The 21,410-nt window shown below is 36.5% G+C and overlaps 1 protein-coding gene across 1 annotated transcript in view; it reads left to right on the top strand.

The window, feature by feature from the left end:
• The window catches only part of USH2A (usherin), a 414,010-nt gene that overhangs the window by 98,238 nt on the left and 294,362 nt on the right, over nucleotides 1-21,410 (top strand). Inside the window, exons 17-20 of the mRNA XM_054394908.1 lie at nucleotides 787-1,059; nucleotides 2,455-2,612; nucleotides 3,839-3,983; nucleotides 14,909-15,139. Of these exons, the coding sequence (XP_054250883.1) occupies nucleotides 787-1,059; nucleotides 2,455-2,612; nucleotides 3,839-3,983; nucleotides 14,909-15,139 (807 nt within the window). The remainder of the gene's footprint in view (nucleotides 1-786; nucleotides 1,060-2,454; nucleotides 2,613-3,838; nucleotides 3,984-14,908; nucleotides 15,140-21,410) is intronic.

Raw genomic sequence — 21,410 nt, 5'->3', positions numbered from 1 at the left:
GGTATTGGCTGTAGCATATACTCTTCATAGTTTACTCTGTAGCCGTTCTATGCATGTAATTGCCATCGCAGACTGACTTAAGCAATACTTTCAAATTTCTGTTGATATCAAGTCAGATTTCCTGTATGAATACAGCCCCAAATATATACATTATGTGGTAATGAGCTATTTCCTTCCTTTGCTATGTTTCTCACCTTTTCCATTTGGGCAAGGCAATCTTCAGTCAGCTTTCTTATAGTCTGTTCTTAGAGTAGCACAGCTTCCACAATTCAGCCTAAGTTATGCATCTCTTCATACCACAACACTGAAGTTTGGGTGCTTTTTTCCCAAAGTGGACCTTTGTCATGTGTAGTAGGTGTATGTTGATGGAAAAGTCATACACACAAACACACACACACACACACACATATCTCCTATCCAGTACTGTATCCTAAAACAATAGCTTTAAACTGTCATTCAGAAATTCCCCCTGGGCTCCATTGCATAAAAAAATATAGAAGTTTAAATATCCCCTTAAAAATCAGATAACTGAACTAATTTCCAGTAATACTAATCAGTATTGTCTTTCAGTGAGCTTGGTAGGGGAAGAAAAACAGTGTAGTGCAAGAAATGCCAAAGTGAGCATTTGGATGAAAATAGCAGAAACGAGGAAAACTTCTAATGCTGTATTTTCTATGTTGATTGATTGATTGATTCTTCTTAACTCATTACAGATATTGGTGTTCTTATAAAGTAGTAAATCATTTTAATACACTAATTTTTATGACTTTTTTTTTTCTTCTCTAGGCATAATTATAAGATATGAAATTTACATGAGAAAAAAATTAAAATCAACTGGGAACTTTATTCCTCCTGAAATTCGTGTTTTCCAAAGCAGTGGATGGCTCAGTCCTCAACCAGTTATGGAGTCTCCTAATGAAAATGCACTAGCTGCACCACAGACCAGTACCATAGTCACTGATCTGGAGCCATTCACAGAATATGAATTTTATGTGCTAGCAGTAAACATGGCAGGTAGTGTATCTTCAGACTGGAGATCAGGACAAACAGGAGAGGCTGGTAGGTATTGATTTGAATTTTTGTTAAAATGTGTCTAGTGATGCTTCAAGTAGGGACAAATTCTCTCAGTAGTTAGCGCATTAAGCAAAAAAATTTACAATCATAACATCATATTGTTGAAAATTATTCTGGTCAATAACAACAAAATTTCATCCAAAGTGCAAGACTGCAAAATCTCCCAAGCAATGTTTGAACTCTTTGCTGTTTCCCCAGTTGTTCTTTAAACTGTAAAAATGTGTAAAAAAGATCAATTTTGTCACAAATGTATTAACACTTGGTGTGAATCAGAGGTGAATCAGGTGTGAATCAAGAAAGTACATCTATTCAGAAAGAGGGTTCTAATGAGTTTTCATGAACTGAGGCTTTGGGTTTTTAGAAATTTTTTTGAAGAGGTTACCCTTTCAGGTGTATAGTGCTTAAAAGTTTTTGTATGCTTTTGCAGAGGCCAAGTGTCATAATATATTTTCTTTTCCCCAGAAGTTTAACCAGTTCACAATGACTCTTATTCTGAACCTTATGTTCATATTCTCATAACTTGCAACTTGATACATTATTTGAAATAATAGCTATTTATTTCAATGCTTTCATTAGAAATCTGAGTGTTTTATGCTTCCAGAGCCAGTATTTTACAATTAAACACTTCGGTTACATCACTGACGCATTTGTTTGCTGTTAGCTTCAAATTATGTCCTCAGACATTTGCTCCTGCAGAACAGCAGACTAAACTAATTCCCTTTTCAAAATGAGTCTTTGTGCTTATCTGTTCTTAAATGCTATATGTTATAAAAGTGTTAAATTGTATTTGGGAAGTGGTCCATTAGTGCAGTGTTGTTTGTACATAGCAGAAGTGCTGTGAGTTGGTATCCTATTATTACAGAGTAATCAGGTGGGGATTTAACTGCAGTGCAAACAATCCTTTTACAGATTTACTACGGAAGTCAGGGGAACTGTTTTTGTAAGAAGTGAGAGACATGTTAATTTCAAACTGGCCTAGCAAACAAAATTGCTTTTAAGATACTGAAGTATTGAACATTTTTTGCTTTTATCAGTTTTTTCCCAGGTTGCAGGAAGTTTTTTCTCAAAGACTTTTCATTTGTATGTACTTCCCTACATGCTACAGGGGTTAGGACTTTAGTGTTGATTAGTATTTCTTTGCAGACATTTGCAGAGTTTTATCCCACGTTCACAGCCAGAGTATAAAACAGGAGAATGATTGGTGATGCACTTTTTATCTGCTATCAAAATAATATGGAAATTCCAGTTGGACTTGAAAATAAGGTTAAAAAAGAAAGAGAAAGCTGTCTGAAATGGGGTTTTACAAATACAATGGGAAAGCTTGCATTACACGCATTGCTCACTTTTTAAATGAATGTTACCATATTAATTTTATTTCAGCTCCAGTGTTCATGCCATCTCCATCAGTATTCCCTCTTTCACCATATTCCCTTAATGTGTCATGGGAAAAACCTGAAGATAATTTAGCAAGAGGAGAAGTGATGGGCTACAGTGTCAGTTTGATAATTGAACAAACGTTCTTGCTTCCATTTTCTCAGGTATTATTCTTAGTGACATTAAGTTTTTCCTAACTGGTATTAGTAAAATTGATAGTCTGGTGTTCTTCTTGACATAGTGATGAATTGTTTCCCTGATTTTCTGTATAAACGTTGATCTATTTTTTTTCTTGAGTGATCGGTGATGTTATACACTACTTTTAGGTTTTAAGCTGGACCCCTGAGCTGCCTTTTTTTTTGCTAGAGGGTGAGATTCAGAATGAGGAGGGATGAGATTGAGCAACAATATTTATATTGTCTTGATATTAGCATGTTCTGATTCTGTATTATTTCTGTATTTGCTGATATGCTTAAAGTCATGTTTTGTAGGAGGGTACCTGTCTGGCCTTCTCAATAACGGACAGGTCTTTGAAGTGGGGAAAGCTAAAAGAGCAGAAACCCAACTCTAAAAGTCTAAATATGTGGTTTTAAATACTTGAACGTCTGGGTTTGATGAACAAATATGATGGCAGTAGTAGTCTGCTAAAAGCTTAGGAATGAGCGAAGAAACATGATCGGTAATCAGCATGTGGGATGGTACTGTACTTCTTGTTTCAGAGCTGATTTTTTCTTTCAGTGGAATCACAGATGGGCCTCAGTTTATTTGTCTGTGAAGTGGGGATGCTATTGCTCTTGGGTCTGTTGCAACTATACAGAAATGTAAATTGCTTCTGGTCACAGGCTCCCAAGATTTTTCACCTAAATAAACATCTGATAAAGAACTTAACTAAAATACAACAGCTTATTCAGTTCCCCTGTCTCTGATAGCTTAAAATAATGTTCAAGTAAAGAAGTTTCAAATGTCTGTATGTATCAGTTATTCCCTTCCCTCTTAGTGCCTGCTCATCATGTCACTGATTCAATGGTGGTCAGATTTCACCACTTAGTAGTGTCATCTTTGTCATCTAGTTTGTAGCTGCACTGTTTGGAGTGATAACTGCACCACCACACAGTTTTATGAGGCAATAACTTTGTTTCCTCATTTATCCACTCAGGAACTGGCTTATTACCTCATAAAACAGTGTGATGGGAAGTATTATCACCTAAATCCTAGCTTGTTTGGATTTTCCAAAACAATCCTCTGCCTCAGTCTTTGCCGGGTTTTCCACATCTAAATGAAGGAATCTGCAAATTCAGAGACAAGTTTCCTGTTAGTGAACATGCCATCAATTAATAGAAATGAAAATATTATTTACCAACTGTCATTTTCCAATCTGTTTGCTTTGCAGGTTTTGCATATAGCTGAGGCTGATGAGCTATCCTATGTAGTGACAGGATTGAAACCTTACAGGACATACAACTTTACTGTTACTCTCTGCAATCAAATTGGTTGTGTAACCAGTGAGCCAGGCATGGGGCAAACCTTGGCAGCTGGTAAGGAAACAGTCTGTATCAAAGTGCAAATCTGACACACAGTTCACTAATGAATACCATTAAGATGATCATAGTTTGATGCACAGTGACAGGAGTAGGTGTTGTATTAATAGGAAGTGACTTCCTTAATTATTATTTGTTTATCTTGACAGATGAAACCCAAAATGTTTTCAGTGAAGGTTTAAGGTATGCTATTATGGCAGGAGGATTTGTGTACTGCTCTCTCAATTGCAAGTTATGGATATGTCATTTTTGTTTCCATTTATTTAAATGGTAAATGTGGCTGAATCCATTCATTCATTTCTGATGCTAAGACATTGTTAATGTGTTGCTGGGGTTTTTCAGTCATGTTTGCATGACAGCATGGAAAATGCACATGCTGTGCCAATGCTTTGCTTAACCCATGAAGGAAGAGTTGTATGGTTTTCCTATTAAACTGACATATGTACATAGTGTGCCTGAATTAGAAGCAAAATGCATGCTTTGGGTCTGCTGAAAATGCTTGGTTAGCCCCTGAGATTTATGAGACTTTTTTGTCTGTGGATGTCTATACTCATGATTTCCTAAGGAAACAATGCTTAAGGAAGTACATATGTGTGCCTGTGCACCTTAATACATTTTCAGATTTTGAGTTAATGTCAACCACATACATCATGAATTTCCAAGGTACTAACTTTCTACAAATTTAGGGGAAAATAAGCTTGAGAACAGAACAGAGGTGGAGAAAGACTGTGTTTACTTTGAAGGAAAGGCTGGAAAGAACTCACTTCTTAGACATCAGAGGATGAAGAGGGTTTTAAGAGAGAAATTGTTAGGAAAAATCAGTTTTGTAAGTCTCTTTATTCATGAAATGAGGTAGTCAGTACAGCTCTTTAATACTATAAGTATAAACTCAGAATCCATGCTTTGTGACATACTGGTGATCACCTGCAGAGAGCTGACTGCTTAACATTGCAGTTTGCTTTTGCATAGGCATTTAAAACACATTAATTACTTTCACAGTATTAGTTTTATTTAATTTAGCAATTAGTGGTATTGTCCTCTCTCTTTTGTGATGATGGTGTTTGAAATTACTTCTCTGATGTAATTTGGTCTCCCGTAGGAAAAAATCTGAAATTTTCTGCTGTGCATAATGTTTTCCTAGGCTTCTTGGGCTGTATTTGGGTTGCTTGAATTCCATCAAAGCTCCTCTGTGCAATAAATGCAGGGATATACAAGCTTCCAGACAGGGAATGAGGAGTTGCCCAGAACCAGGAATCAAGAAACCTTATATGCATGAACTAAAGTGGAATCTAAGGTGTTTGGATATTACCTATAGTCTGCTCTCTGCTCTTAATGTATTTACTTTCATTTCTGTTTGTTCTGAAGTGGAGAATAGATTAATTATTCCTTCATTCACCAAACAGTCTTTGTGTTTCAGTGAGCAAAGATTGTTCTGTCAGTTTTCTCTCTTGCTGAATTGCTGACTTCAAAATTTATTTTGTTTCCTCATACTGCTGGCCTCAAGCTGGCCATCTACAGAGCCTTCTACTTGTATGAGTATGACTTTATCCCATACTACACAGCTGTGCAAGGAACAGCATTCCAGTCTGTGCTGATAACCATGGAAACAAATCTGGCCTAAACAGGACACTTTATTACTACAAATGATCCAACTTTGCATTTATACATTTATTAAAAGATTCAGAAACAATAGCTTAGTTATGCTTGACAGCTTGTTTATGACCATCTCCTCCCTGATTGTGTTAATACTTAGAGACCTATCACATTAGAGGAGACAGGAGAATACAAAATAGAATAACAGACACGTCCCTATTTATTAGTTCTTTTGCAGTGTAGCCTTTTCCTGCTAACAGTTGTAAGCCTCTAAAGCAAAGAATCAGTCCTGTGTTGGCTTCCTTTTCTGTTTTTAAAGCATGCTAATTCAATGTCTCAAATTTTGACAAACTATAAAAAGTAAGGTACTTAAATTTTGCATGTAGTTTTACATTCTGCCATTCACATTTTTAATTTCTGGAGAAAATTGTTTAATAGTCTCCATACAGTTAGTGTGCATGCGTGGTCTGCTTTGTGGAGTTCAGTAAATCTGTGTTTCCAAAGAAAATTTAAAAGAAACATTACTCATGTGATGAATTTTAGAGCAAAGTAAGATCAAACTTGGATCAAAGTTAGAGAAACCAGTCCATATCATTTGTAAAAATGGATGATCAGGTCTTAGTCCATTAATATTCTTCTGTGTCATTGAATGGTGCAAAATGAAATTAAAATCGTCTTTCTAGGGCTGTTGGGGAGTTGTGTTTCGTGAAGGAATGTCTCCCTGGCACTGAGACAGCCTCCTTGGCTAGATGCCAGTCCTGCTCCATGACCTGGCAAAGGGAGCTTCTTGGAGGAAGTCTCGACTGAAATGTGCTCCAACATGATGGTTGCCTTGCATTGTAACACAATCCAGGAGCTTTGAATTGTGTTCCAAGTTGGGCTAGAGGTTATACTAAATTAGACTAATTCTTCTCCTCTGATCCTGAGAAGGATAACAAAAAACCACCTCCACTCCTTCCATGTGTGAAGTGTAGTCATTTATCACATGGAACATTTAAATCAATGGATACCTTGATGACTGTGATTTTGGCATGTCCAACTGTCTTGCTTTTGAAATTGCTAATGCCTTCTAAAATTCGCCATGAGAAGTCTCAAGCAGTTTTAAAGCTTTGTTCATACCCATTAGGTTGATTTTAATAGTATTATAAAAACCTGAAAATCTGTCATTCTTTTTCTCTGGCAACATGTTTATTTTTATATAGTGTAACACAGCAAATAAAAACAAGGATGGGAAATCATTAGAAACAAAAATGCTGAGGAAAGTAAGAAAGAAGTTTGGAGGAAGAATTTAAAAAAAAAAAAAGAAAAAAAAAAAGAAAAGAAAAAAGAAGAGCAGAATTTAGGGGAAAGACCTGAGGCTGGGAGTAGAAGCATCAGGAACAATCTGCTGATCATTTAATGAGAAATCTTTCGGAGTATAACTTAAAATAATCCAGAAGCAAACATATAAAGTAGGTTTCTTCCAACCTGATTCAGTGTAGGCAACCATACGCCAGGGATATATCATGAGTAGCTTGGCAGAAGGAGACTGAAAGAAAACTAAAATCAGCCATATGTCCCAGTGGAGCACCATTTTTGAGTGTCAATCTGCTGGAAGGTAGGAAGACACTTCAGAGAGACTTGAAACAGGCAGGTTGATGGGCTGAGGCCGACGGTATGAGGCTTAACAAGGCCAAGTGCAGCATCCTACACTTTGGCCACAATAACCCCATGCAGTGCTACAGACTGGGGGACGAGTGGCTGGAGAGCAGCCTCGCAGAGAGGGACCTGGGAGCGCTGGTTGACAACCAGCTGAACATGAGCCAGCTTTGTGCCCAGGTGGCATGGAAGACAAATGGCATCTTGCTTTGTATCAGGAATATTTTGGCCAGCAAAACTAATTCTGCCTCTGCACTTGGCACTGGTGAGGCCTCACCTCGAGTACTGTGTGCAGTTCTGGGCCCCTCACATCAAGAAAGATACTGAGGTGCTGTAGCGGGTCCAGATGAGAGCAACGAAGGGACTGGAGGGAAAGTCTGATGAGGAGAGGCTGAGGGAGCTGGGGTTGTTTAGCCTGGAGAGGAGACTCAGGGGGACCTTATCAGACTCTGCAACTACCTGAAGGGAAGCTGTAGCAAGGTGGGGGTCAGGCTCTTCTCCCAGGCAACTTGTGACAAGACGAGAGGGCATGGCCTGAAGCTGCAACAGGGGAGGTTTAGGTTGCATGTTAGGAAGCACATCCTCACAGAAAGGGCAATTAGACACTGGAATGGACTGCCCAGGGAGATGGTGGAGTTGCCATCCTTAGAGATGTTTACGGAAAGATTGGATGTGGCACATAGTGACACGGTCTAGTAGATGAGGTAATGTTAGGACATAGCCTGGACTTGGTGATCTCAAAGGTCTATTCCAGCCTCAATAATTCTGTGATTCTGTTATTCTGAGTCTGTCAGATGGTCAAAAAAATCTCTTCCTCAGCAATAGATACACCTACAATATTTATAAATATTAATAAAAGCAGAGAAGCCAGAAGAATCTCAGGGGAGAGAGAGTGAAGAAGGAAATAGCAAAACAAAATTATTAACAATCAAGTTATTTTTCATAAAAGCTGAGTGGAGGCTGTCACAAATGCATATGAAAGCAGGAAGAAAAATAGCTGTGAAATAAAAGAACTTGCACAGGTATGCCTGGTGTGTGACCAGCTCCAAGAATGGTACAGAGTGTTGGAAGATCAATATTATGTGGTAATGCAGCACTGGAATGAAAGATCAAAGGAAGCATGTCAAGATAATGGAAGAAGAGAATTAACTCATATTTGTTAATCAGAGGGAAGGTAACTGGACAGAAAGGGAATCTCAATTTGATGTATGTAGATTAAAAATACAGAAATAGTTGTCTTTTAAAGACTCATATAATTAATGTTTCATTCCTTTTTGATCATTTTTTTAAATGGTAATGGATGTGCATTTCAAAATTCTTGTGGTATTTCAAATACTTTTTATGTACTGCAATATTGTGCACCTGCTGTTGAAACCTTTGGATGATGGATGAGGAAAAAAATTAATTTTTAATACTTTGAAATTTTCAAATCCGATTTGAGCTTTATGGTTTTTTTTTTGTCTTTGCTACCCCAAGATCATCAAGTGGAACTGCATGTATGTCGCTGAAAGCAATAATGGACAGTAATTACACATTTTTCATCTCAACATCTAGAGCCATATTTTTCTTTACTCCTTTCTCCAGGTTCTGATGAGTTCAAATTCCTGTTTATTTCTGAGAATGGAATTGAACCTGTTGTTCTTAGGCTATTTTTTTTTTCCAAAGCGTTTCTTACTCTATGGTTTTATGTTGTGTAGGATTCTGAGCTGGTACCTTGGAATCTACAAAACAAATCTAGCTGATACCAGTGAAAGACCTGGACCCTTAAAAGTGATTTTATTTTGACAATGTGTTTGCATAAAATTATGAATTGCTTGCAGTATTCTTTGCAGCATCTACCAAGGAAAAAAAAATGTATATGTTTTCCAATTTTTTCAGTTAGGCAGAGAAACACCTTTATGTCCATCAGTTTCTGACATTTCAACAGGATGGAACTGGCTGTATGGGTGCTTGGGCTAGTACAATTGCTTATGCTATCCCTCTCCAATCAGATAGTCAAAGGGTGCCTTAAACAATCTATATAGCTATATTTCATTAACTACAGGGTGACTGAGCTTATATCTTGTAATTAAATTTGCCTTTCCTTTGCCCTTCTTAATTTTTTTTTCAACTTCATTTAAAAAGCATTTTTTAAGATGCACCAAAGTATGACTTTGTGGTTGCTGCCATTTACCCTAGCACATTTTATTCCCGATCTTTTGCTTTTGATAGCAATTACAGGGTTCAGAAGCTAATTTGTAGAAGATATTCTTCCAGCACCAGCTGCATCTGGCTTCTTGGCAGATTTCTCAAGTAGTTGTATTGGTGGCTTTGGAGCTGCCTCTGGGTTTGCTGGGCTAATGATGCTGATGGGCTTTCTGGGCTGTCTTACACTCTGTGATGTCATTTTCTCTTTGATTACCCTTTTAATCTGAGTGATTTGTCCATTTTTACCATTCATGAATAAGGGCCGATGCAACCTCTTTTCAAAAACCTCAACACATTTGTCATGGCAATACAAGCAGTTGCTTACACCTGTCATAGACTGCTTTTCTATGAAATGCTATGCCTCAATTATGAAATCACAGAGAAACATTAAAGAGGTAATAAGTAATATATATTTTCCATTGTTAAAGAAGACAAATATGAGGGCCATTTGCTGCTGGCCTGAAAACGGAGATTGTTTTGCATGCATGTATGTAAGTCTCTTCATTGTGAATAGGACCCAAAGTGATTAAACAAGCACTCTTAATATGTTAATTTATAATTTTAATTACAACAATCTTGTATATATAGTCATTAGTGAATACTAATATAAATATTTTTCTACCTTTTTATTCATAATGCATAAACCAATCATCCAGTTACTTCTCGGCAGTTGCCTGTTTCCGTTTCATAATACAATCTTTGTTCTTAGTTATGAATGCATTTTGTTCATTCCTGTCTTGAATAATCCCTCATTAAGCTAGTCACTTTCTACTCCATGCTAAAAAGGAAAAATTATCATGCAAATGTGGCATGCCATATTAAAAAGCACATTACCAAACACTTTTGTTGCTGTCCTTCAATTAGTTTCCCTTCTTTGAATTTAATTTCATTTGTTGTTAAACTACTGACTTGATGTATGGACTCATGAATTTGAGGCTGCTGCCAAGAATGTAGCAGGAGAAAAATCAAAGCCTCTTCAGAAAGCTGCAGAGGCAAAGCTGAAATGAATTTGCTTCACCTTTGACAAGAACACTTGAGCAGCATTGGAATCCTCTGATGATTCAGCTTGGCTAATTATCCAATTATTTATTTCAAGACTAAAGACACTGTTTTACAATTAGAAAAGTGTAAAGTAATCTGAGAAATTTCTTAATGACAGATGACTTAAGTACCTTCTGAGATAAATGGTATCTGCTCAAACTCGTCTTGCCAAGTGTTCAAGCCGTAGTTGAACTGCTCTTTGAGTATGAGGAAGTTAGGGACTCAAAAGTTACTTGTATCTTCTTACCCTATCAACCATGTATTTTACTTCAGAAAATAGCTCAGTTTGTTCTTTTCCCTCTGTGTCATATTTGCAAGGTTTAAAAGCTATGTTTAAGTTGCATTCCTCTTGATTAAAAGCTTTTGGTTCAAAGCAATAGTTTTTAATTGCCTAATAATATAAGTCAGTCCTTAGGAAAGAACCGTGCATTTAGGAGTTCATTTGCAATATAACTGAAAAATTCATTGCATGGCAGTAAAACAATTTACTGTTAATTACAAGGAGAAGAATTTGCTGTACCATGCTCACAGATTGCCATGAATCATGCAGCACTCCTAGAGATTTATAACAGATGTGTAAGTGGGATGAATTAGCAGGGTTTAATAACAGAGACACAAATCATGCAGACTTCAAGGAGCTTTAATTGATATACTAGAATGTGACGGGCATGAATCACTCAGCCATTCAACAGCACTGTAACATATGGTCAGCTCAATATGCTGCATCTTAAATCGGTTGGTGAGTCGTTGGTTGTCCCATATGGTGGAAGCAATATATTTTCCATGATTTTTTAAGAATACTGTGTATTACATCTATTTTTAAGGAAATACGATTGTAACATATTCCTGTTATTAAATTTTCTTTTGATGTCCATTATGGGTGGCTTTTATTCTTTTTTGGAGAAGAGCCCCAAATGACTCTAAAGAATATTCTGAAAAATAATACTTAAGCCTTCTGACAGTATTTTTATTTCTTGACTCGTTTAATATTGAAATGATTAATACTATCATGAAGTGCAGAGAAAGACAAGATCATGCCAGAAATGCTATGGTAATAGCAGGGTCCTCTGGACTAATAACTTGTCGCAAAAATGAAATGGATGATCAGTAGTAAGGCATGCAATTTTACCTGCAAGGAGTAAACTCCAGATGAAAACCAATATATTTTCTTTATATCCTCAAATTTGTCTTTTTGTCCTCAAATTTGCCAGTGTTTCTGTTTTGAATTCAACTGAACAGTAATTAAAAACTATATAGTTTTTTGTTACTTTCCTGAACTATTCAGATTGATGAAATGAAGGCTTCTGTGGAAAGGCACACAAATATCTACCAACAGTATGCTTAACAGTGGTTATTCAAACATATGTAAGCCTGTTAAATTTAGCCACAGTGTAAAGATGTTATTGCTGGGACAAGAGTCTGGCAGAGTAGGGAAAACCTTTAGCAGTTGTATTAGTAAACCTGACAGACTTGAGAAAGGAGTATTGTATCCTCAGAACTGTGGCTGCCAGAATTTAATGTCAACGATTAAAATTTATTTTGATCCTTACCTAGTGTTTATTACTGTTTGTATACACAACAGACCTTACTAATACAGAGATGCACTATTAGATGGAATTACCATCTGTTCAGAGTGAAATGCTGGCATCTGTCTTTGAGTCTAAAACTAAAATGATATTATTTCAAACAAAACAAAATTAACTGCTCTTTACTTACCAACTTCATTTTAATGTACATGTGTGTGCATAAACACATGGGAAAGGCTTATTTGTAATGACCTGTGTAGCAACATCTATATTTAGATATATGACTTCAACATAAGCTGTATGGACCATCTGTCTTTATTGGTCTTTTTTAGTGGCCTCTGCTACACAATGGCATGCAGTAATCATGGGCTTTTAAATACTATTTTAGCTTTATAATATATTAAATATATATAATATAGCAAGACATTAAAACTACATAATTAAAATACACAAAATGTGACTTTGAATCCACTAAAATGTAGTATGCTCATTATTTTGACAGATGTGTCTTAACAGGACAAGATTAAAAAAAATTGAATAAGTAAAATTGTAGTCAGTTCATCTTTCAGAAAGTAGCTACAGGTACCACAGTGACACCTTTAGGAAAATATATACTGTTTCTTTTAGTTTTGAATATTTTTAATTTCAACATTTAGTAACCTGCTGGGCTAGTGCTACAGATTTCAGTCTTGCCTTTCCTGTGCAGTGTTTGGTTTTCTGTTTTGTGGGTTGTTTGTTTTTCTGGTGGTGTTTTTTTAAGTTCTGTAACTATTATGTACAGTCTTCCACTGTCCTGATGGACAATGATTCTTAAGCATCAATGCGACTGTATTTTAAATACTAATGCTATAACAAGGATGTTACTTTCTGAAAGGGTAGGCTTCTGTTCCATATATCACAAAATAATAAATTGTGTCATGCCAGTGTTTAATGCGTGTACACAGTGCATTAACTGTAACTGTAGTACATTTATTTGTGCTAGAGGAGACTGGAAAATGATTAAAAAATCAATACTTCCCTGTCAGAGAAGCAAGTGTTACGATGCATTTAAGTAGTTAATTGCGTAAGCCCCATAAAAGCTTCAGGTTTGGATATCAGAGATGCCATAATTATGGTCCAAGTAACTGCCGTTTATTAATACTAGACTTTAAAGGAAGATACAGTTATTGTCATAAGTGTTAGTTGTCAGTATATGGTTTAGAAATAATGAATTTTAGCATTTCTGTTTTACCATCAGTAAGCTGAACTGGAGGGCTCAACCTCTTATGTTCACATTTAAAATGCTGACGTACACTTGTTTCCTCAAAGGTGAAGTTTTGATTGTTAAACCATGTTTTCTATTTAAACTTGTACATTAATACCACAATTCATTAGTGCTGTGCCCTGCTTATGCAGGAAAGCTTGTGACCTCACATTGCATTTCTTCAGTTTTGACATTGTAAATTTCTACTGTAGCGTGAGATACTAATTAGATTGTGAAGTCATAAATGATGCCTAAGCCGGAATTTATGGCAGATAGTGTCATTGGCAGTTTCCCAGTTCCCCAACTGCCTGCTTTCTTTAAGAATATCAAGTTAGAGGGAAGGGGCAAATAAAAAGAAAGAAAGAAAAAAACAGCAGCATATTACAGGAAAAATGAAAAATATGTTAATGATCTTGGAAATGCGCAAATGTTTAAAAGGATGTTATTAGTTCATTCTTAATGAAGCAATCTCTTCTTCTCTAAAGAACTCATGCTATGTACAATGCTGTGTTGTGAAGGTAGTATGCCAGATTTTGAAGGCCCACAGTTTAATTTAGCTTTTATTGTATTTGAAAAGCATATATTGCTCTTCGCTATGTCATTATGGGAAAAGCCAATTTTTACAAGTTGGTGTTGTATTTCACTTCTGTTAAGTCTTTATCAGGGAAAAAAGGGGAAGGAAAAAAAGCAAGATAAGATGAATGTAGATTCTTTTGGTAGTAGAGTGTTCTTATACTTATCTAGATGATATCTTTTATTGTTTCAGTCATGGTCCATTTCCTTCCCACCTGTATGGCCATCTTGCCATTATCCAAACAGGTCATGCTGCCCTCCAGTGGCTTACTGAACATTATTTTTAAAAATAAATAAATAAAATTTGATCATAACTCAGCTGGAGAGTGACCAATGTTATCAGAATGTTTAAAAGAATGCCAGAGTTTTGGTTTTAATGGTAGGAGGATCATTCTAATAACATAAAACTGTCTTATGCTAATACCTTCATGGAAGCAAACTTCTATGGAGTCCTACTGTGCACCACTGTTGGTGGAGAAAAGTTGGAGAGGATCATTTTCTTGAGCTGAATAAATATCTGAACATACACTAATGTCTTGTGTGCACACCATGACATCACACAACCTGATAGGACCTTCATTCAGTTTTGTGAGTGAACAGCTGCTATTCTGCTGTTGATAAGTTCACTAATGAAAGACTACTTCTGAGATGTAACAAGAGTTAATTTGCTGTCCAAGTACTCCCTTGGTCTTTTGCTCAAATCCGATGCTGAAAGTCATACAGATACATGCTCACAGTGAGTATGTCATGAGAAGCTAATCAAGGAAGGAATACCAATAGACTTTCTATGAAGAGATTCATTCAGATTCTTAAAGATTGTGGAAAAAACTATATAAATATTTTGGAAATAGCACTACAGACATTTATCCAAAGCCTAGATAAACAAACAAGGTATTTCTTTTGGAATTAGAAGTAAGTTCTTAAAGATTAAGGGTTTTTTTTCTTTGTTTGTCTGGATTTTTAAATTAAGCTTTTTTTGATAGCTGTGTTTTTTAAAGACGATCAGAAACTGAAGCAGGATATTTTGCAAAAATTATGTGCAATAAATTATGTCCCAAATATTATGGATAATAGTGATGCCTAAATAATATTTAATATGCATATATTTTTTTTATGCACAGCTCCAAGAAAACTTAGTGCCCCTCATGTTGAAGGAATAAACAGCACAACAGTAAAGATAAATTGGGATGAACCTGAAGAACTTAATGGACCTTCTCCCATCTACCAGGTGGAAAGGATGGATGCATCTTTAGCTACATTGAGTACAGAAATAATGAAAGGGATCCGTTTTCCAGGAAATGGATATTACAGATTTGCTAGTTCCACTCTTCCTACCAATACTTACTTTACAGGTAAATTAATTAAATGACTTACAAAATGTACCAATTGTATTTTGCATTTGTTTTACCATTGATTATCATCTTCTATAGAATTTTTATGGTAAAATATGTTGCTCTTAATTTATGAGCATAAGGTGATTGTTAGTGATGCATGGGCTATTTTGATCCTTACATTAAAAGCCTGTGGAAAATGTTATTGGACCTGTGGGATTTCTATTCCCTTGCCTTTGGACATGATGATGATGAATATTGTTGCATATTTGACTCATTTCCTAGTGACAAACAAAAGATGGGCCTTATTTATTTTTCTGGGATAAAAACTTTTCAATTAATTTACTGTGAATGTTAAGGCATGTTTTCTTTGGTATCCTTTTTTGAGGAGTTTTGAGGATGAGTAGAAACTCAAAAAGTGCTCTCTTCCTTGTTCAGAACATTTGTGTTATGACCGTATTTATTTTGTCAAGGAAAGGAAAAAACATGCTAATCTGACAGAAGTCTGCTGTTTTGGGGGGTTTGGGTATTGTCTCCTCATTTTTCTGATTAGTTATTTATTTTGAAACAGAGTCTTTCAGACTGAATCAGACCAATTATCGTATGTTCTGTGATTCTCATCATTTGCTAGTCTCTTCATTTCTTAGATAAAACAAATATATAGACAGTATGTTGGCTTGTTTTATTTTGTTTGTTTTAAATGAACATGCATATTTGAGATACTGTAGAGGTCTATAGGTCAAATATTGCATTGGCGTGCATGAAGTATGAAAAGGATGTGTGCATCTATGTATGTCTCGTCATGAAACCTACAGCAGCAAGGGGAAATCCAAAAGGGATCTAGGCAGTGGTGAGACCACACAGTAGACAGCATGCTGATGGTGCAAAGGCCACACCACAGTGTAATAAAACTTAATCTGGTACAAAGCCTTGTTTGTTAAGGCAAATAAGCTCTGCAAAACCCACACATCATCGTTGACATGCAAAAGAGCACTGCAGATTTGAAGAGCACTCATCTGTAACATGCCTTGTCTTCTGGGTCACTGCCGGTAATTCTGGCAAGAATGTGTGTGCACAGGTATCTTGGTACTTTTAAGCACATGAGTGTAAATTCAAGTTTGTTTGTTTGTTTGTTTTAATGAAAAATCATCTTCTTGTTTCTATGATCACTCAGTGAATCTGATTTAAAAAAAGAAAGGTGAAGATCTCTTCAATTATTTCTTTTGCTAGGTGCTTACTTGGCTGATAGTCAAATAATAAAAACAAGTGATAATGTGTTAGTTAAGTATTGACACCATGTTGACTTGCAAAACCTGTCTCTATGCAGGAGTCTGTAGGAACAGCTGTTGGGCTCCTTCTTCATCCAAATTGCTCGATGGTATTTCTGACATCAGTTCACACCCTTTACCATACAGTTACTAAAAAAAAGCTTTGATGATTTTCTTTTGTCAGTTGTGATGGTATAAACATCAAAGGAATTGTGAGTTACAGTTATTCTCACTGGAGCTCCAGTCAGCCCCATCACTGTAGTAGAGTTAAAGAGTTTGATCAAGTAGGTAAAGACTATGAGCATCACTGAATTTCCTACCGTTCAGAAATCTGTGAGAGTGATAGTGAAGAGGGTGTTGCACTACTGGGGTTGTTACAAACAGACATGCCTGTCTATTTGTAACCAAGCAAGCCCAAACACTTGTCTACCCAAGTGCCAGATCAGTCTGAGATTTGGTCATGCTCCATAAGGTAAGACTAACGCCTTGAATAAGGTTTATTGAGATGACTAGGATGATGTGAGAGTGTTTGGACAGACAGGTTGAGAGAAGATAAAATAAATCTCCCTTCATACTGGCACCTGTTGGTTGGTAACCCTGTGTAGTTAAATATAATTAATGCTTTGAATTACATTCTTCTTTTTGACCAGCTGGTAGTCCTGAGTATCTGGAGATGACCTAGAATCAAAACACATCAGGCGATTTGTCCAGACGTCTGCTGGTAATGACTGGCAATTGGGTTAAGTCAATTGGTTATGTATGTTTCAGGTACCTGGCAAGTCAAAGGCTTTGGCAAATAAGAAATCTAGGGGTTTACGTGCATCAGCAGTCCTTCTTCCAAAACATGATGGAGAGAAAATTACAGCAGAAAATTACAGTTCAGAAAGGAAGACACTGAAGGAAATGAAACATATTCTTTAATTGTACTGTACACTTGTGTAGTTGCTGAGACCCTCTTTTATTACCCATCTGCGAAGACAAGTAGTTGGCAATTGTGCTTTATAGATGGAACAGCTTTAGTGTGCATGCAGCTGTGTACATTTTTGACACAAAAGTGTGCCAGCTTGTACGTGTCAGTCAGCAGACTCCTTAGTGTGTCTGGGATCTCCCACTGCTAATCCAGAAAAAGATAGATCAGTTTATTCATTGCTAATAAATGCAGTTGTACTTACTCCCAACCTGGCTGGTCTTACACTCCAAGGTGCAAGTAATAGGGGCAGATGTATTATCTGGGAAATTTTCCAAATTCTTCTTTAGAAAAAAAACCACCAAAAAACCAGGCAATAAGCACTGGCTACACTAAGCAGCATCCTTCTGTCGGTAACAAAGCCTTCAGCTGCAGAGGAAGGTGTGCTCTGAGTACACGTTAGTTGAGGGGAAGTCAGGTAAAAAAAGGGATTGCTTCTGCTAGAACTGTCCACATGCAACTTCTCAGCTCTTCAAATTGTGAAGAACCATTTTAAGAGTCTATTTTCCAAAAGATACAGACTTGATTTTTTTAATACTTATTCGTATCTTTTGAAGTTCTATAGATACAATAACATTCATTGCATCTATCAAAATACCACCAGGCAAAGGAACTATTAGTGTTCTTTTTTTAGCTAAGGAACTCATCTGTCTTCCATCACTCTGAAGATTGTGCTATTCAGGTGCTTATCTTCGTATCTTCCCATGAGATAGCAAAGTGCTATCGTTCTGAATTAATAGTTGGAGAGCTCAAGTTCAGATTCTACTTAATGCAGAAGTTTATAGTTTAAAAACCCTCTAAAAACGGCTTGAAGGTTTTACAAATCATTTCATGTAGTTTGCTTTGTCAGTACAGCTTCTGTGATGCAGCTGTTGGTCTGGAGTCAGAATGCTGCAGTAAGACTGTTGTGTTTGTCTGTATGGTTCTCTACAAGTCAAGAGAGATACTGTTCATTTTATATAGGATATAGACAAGCAAGCTTGGAATTCAAAGAATTGTGAATGCCCAAGTGTCTGAATCTTTTAAATTCAAATTATACTTCTATTATCTCTTTAATGTCTGAGTCTAATGACTAGGTCCAAAAAAAGCTCGAGAAATTAAGATAATGAGCATGATGTCATGTTAACCTGAATTTCACTACTTTCAAATGGGTGTAAATAGTTTGCTCTGCAGGGAGGTTAGGGTCTTCATGCACTTTCTAGCTGAGGCATACCAAGGCTTACAGGTTAGATCATTCAAGATCATTGAATAAAATTCATGGAAAATAGTATGCTGAACTGCTGAAGTGTGTGTGCATGTAAATATCAAAGCAACCCAACAGTTATATTTATGAAAGGAGCTTTTCCTCAATTCCTTTTTGCTCCTTGGTTGTGGGTTAGGACTTAAGGTCCCCACATGGATGAAATAAAAATTGATGTATGAATTTTGACACGTGTAAATGAGCCCTACTTATGATCAAATTTATTCCAAATGGAGGCACTACCTTCTGTTTGGGATTCGTAACTTAAAAGTAACTCCTCAGGGTTAGGCAGCTTTAATTTTGTTTTACAGAGAGTAGGGGATCACATTTTACTTGGAAAACATGATTCCCTGAGAAAGAACATGTGCACCCTACTGAGTATGTTGGTAGATACTATGCCTTCAGACAGAAACACCGACACTGTTTAAGCTTTGTTAAAAATCTGTGCAACAGGGACTTTTTTCTAGAGCAAATGTACTGGATTAAGCTCCTAAGGACAGATAATACAAAGTTTTCAGGTTTTATTGAACAAATAGATGCCAAAAAATTGAGTTCTTTCAGAAAGGATCTTCTGGGCTCAAAAGCAACTGGTTGAAAATTGAACCCTGACTGTCTTGGGGATATAATAACCAGATCTAGAAGTTTCAGGACTGCAATTTAGTTGTCTAAAGTACTGTCATGGATTAGAGAAATCACTTTTGGAATCTTTCCTCTGATTAATTAATTGCCAGACAAAGTCTAAGTCAGAGCTGATGAGATAGGGCCTATTATAGTTAGAAGGGGTAGAAATTGCAATCAGTTGGACACATGAATGAATGAACTCCTTGATTCCATTCTATGGAGATATATAGTAGTCTCCCTTAAGAGAAAGTATGTCTGTAAGGGTATGTAAGAGCTGCACACTGTGTAGAGAGTAGCTCATTTGCTACAAAAGAGAGAAATTGCAGAGTGCCAAGATGGTTGTGTGGAAGGTTATGGTCCTCTTGACGTACCAAAATAAGACTAATTTCAGATATCACATTGAACAGAAATTTGCAGTTCTGTGGTATTGTATTATTCTTTCTATGAAATAGAGCAAAGCTGTCCTAGGTTAACACAGCTTGCTCTCACAAGTCCCCCTCCCCCCTGCACAGAATGGAAAGTAACATTAAAAAAACCCTCTGGATTGAGATAAGGAATTTACTGAGATAATACAATGCACAGTCACCTTAGATTGTTTGCAGTGAAGTGCAGCAAAATGCAGAAGCCAGCAGCAGCAGAAGCCAACAAACTCCCTGCCCCGCAGCCCACCCGGTGGAAAAGACCAACACCCCAGCAATCAGAACAGGTAGCCTCTCATGTTACAATCTGAACTTCAAGCCCCCTGATACTTTGCTCCAGGCAGCACTTTCATTTTGAAGTTGACATTATGGCAGCATGGTATAGAATACAACATCAGTAGATTCAATTCAACCCATGACAAAAACGAGTCCTTCAAGCATGTGCTATGCATTGCTGAAAAAAGAGTTTGAGCTTGATGTCAGGAGTTGCAATTACACATCCTTGTGAGAAGGGAGACCTTATTTAGTGATAAAATAATCCATTTCCTCAAGTGGATGAAAGAATCTTTGTGATATTTTAAAAACAGATGAATTAACTATTGCTGTTTTAATTTGATTCCTCTTGCATGCTACTTGTTTCAAAAAGAAAATGATTCATGTAATATTGATTAAAATGCAGTCTACTCTGAAGAAACTTTTGTGTTTGGACTTGCTTGGAGTCCAAGTTTTCTGAAACAGGATAATGCCCTGTAAAAGAAATGAGCCTTGCCTGGAATAGGTACTCTTTGCCAACCTCTGCATGATGCAAGCTCTGTAATAGTTAGGAAATAACTGCATGAGGTAAGATATTAATATATTGAGCATTACAAGTAAAGGTTTTTTACAATGACATTTTTAGTGTTGTGAAGTGGTCTTAAAAATGTGTATTTAAAAAATATATATATATCTGTACTAGCGGTTTTACTGCTAAATTGTGACTCAGATACACACATTTCTCAGAATGGAGAACCTTTCCAGTAAGGATATTTTCTTAATAAGTTTGCCATGGAACACTGCACAGGTGTCGTTTACATTTGTTCTGAGCAGAAGCACTGAGAATGGCTTCTGTGGCCATTCTGTGCTGGATCTCCCCATAGCTCTTCATCAGAGTGAACTCTCTTTGTAGTAGTGTAAAACAAATTCCACTCCATATAATCTTGAGCAAACATTTCATAGTTAGTAGAAGGCACAAATGTTTTAGGGTATGGAGCCAAATAAACAGGCCTTTTCCAGCATCCCAACAGGAATTTGTGGAGTGCATTGTGGCTGAATACCAAGAAAACATGATTAGAGGTCTAAAAACAATGTAAGATGAAAGGCTGAAGAAAATGGCATAATTTAGAAAAAAGGAGAAATGATAATGGTATTAAAGTATATCAAATTGTATAGTTTAAAAGGAGGGAATGACCTTTTTTCCATGTTCTCCATGTTCTCCACAATGTACAATAAGCTTAAATTATAGCAGTTAGATTTGTCTTCTCACAAGAATTTTGTCCTAAAAGATTCAGACTAGTTGAGCAAAGGAAATACATTGTTGTGGGGGGAAAAAAAAAAAAAAGAAAAAGCTCTGACACTGCAGATTTTAGGGAATAGTTGGATGAGCATGTGTGGGGGATAACCTACGTAAAATTGATTCTGCTTTGGAGTAAGTGGATTGATTCTGTGACCTCTAAGAGTGTCTTCCAAATGTATATCCTATTATAAACTCAAATTAACCCAATGAAACTAGGAAATGTGT

The sequence above is a fragment of the Indicator indicator genome, chromosome 2, assembly GCF_027791375.1.
Source record: "Indicator indicator isolate 239-I01 chromosome 2, UM_Iind_1.1, whole genome shotgun sequence".
In the NCBI taxonomy this organism is placed as follows: domain Eukaryota; kingdom Metazoa; phylum Chordata; class Aves; order Piciformes; family Indicatoridae; genus Indicator; species Indicator indicator.
The sequence above is the reverse complement of the archived record's forward strand: the minus strand, read 5'-3'. Positions and strand labels throughout refer to the sequence as shown.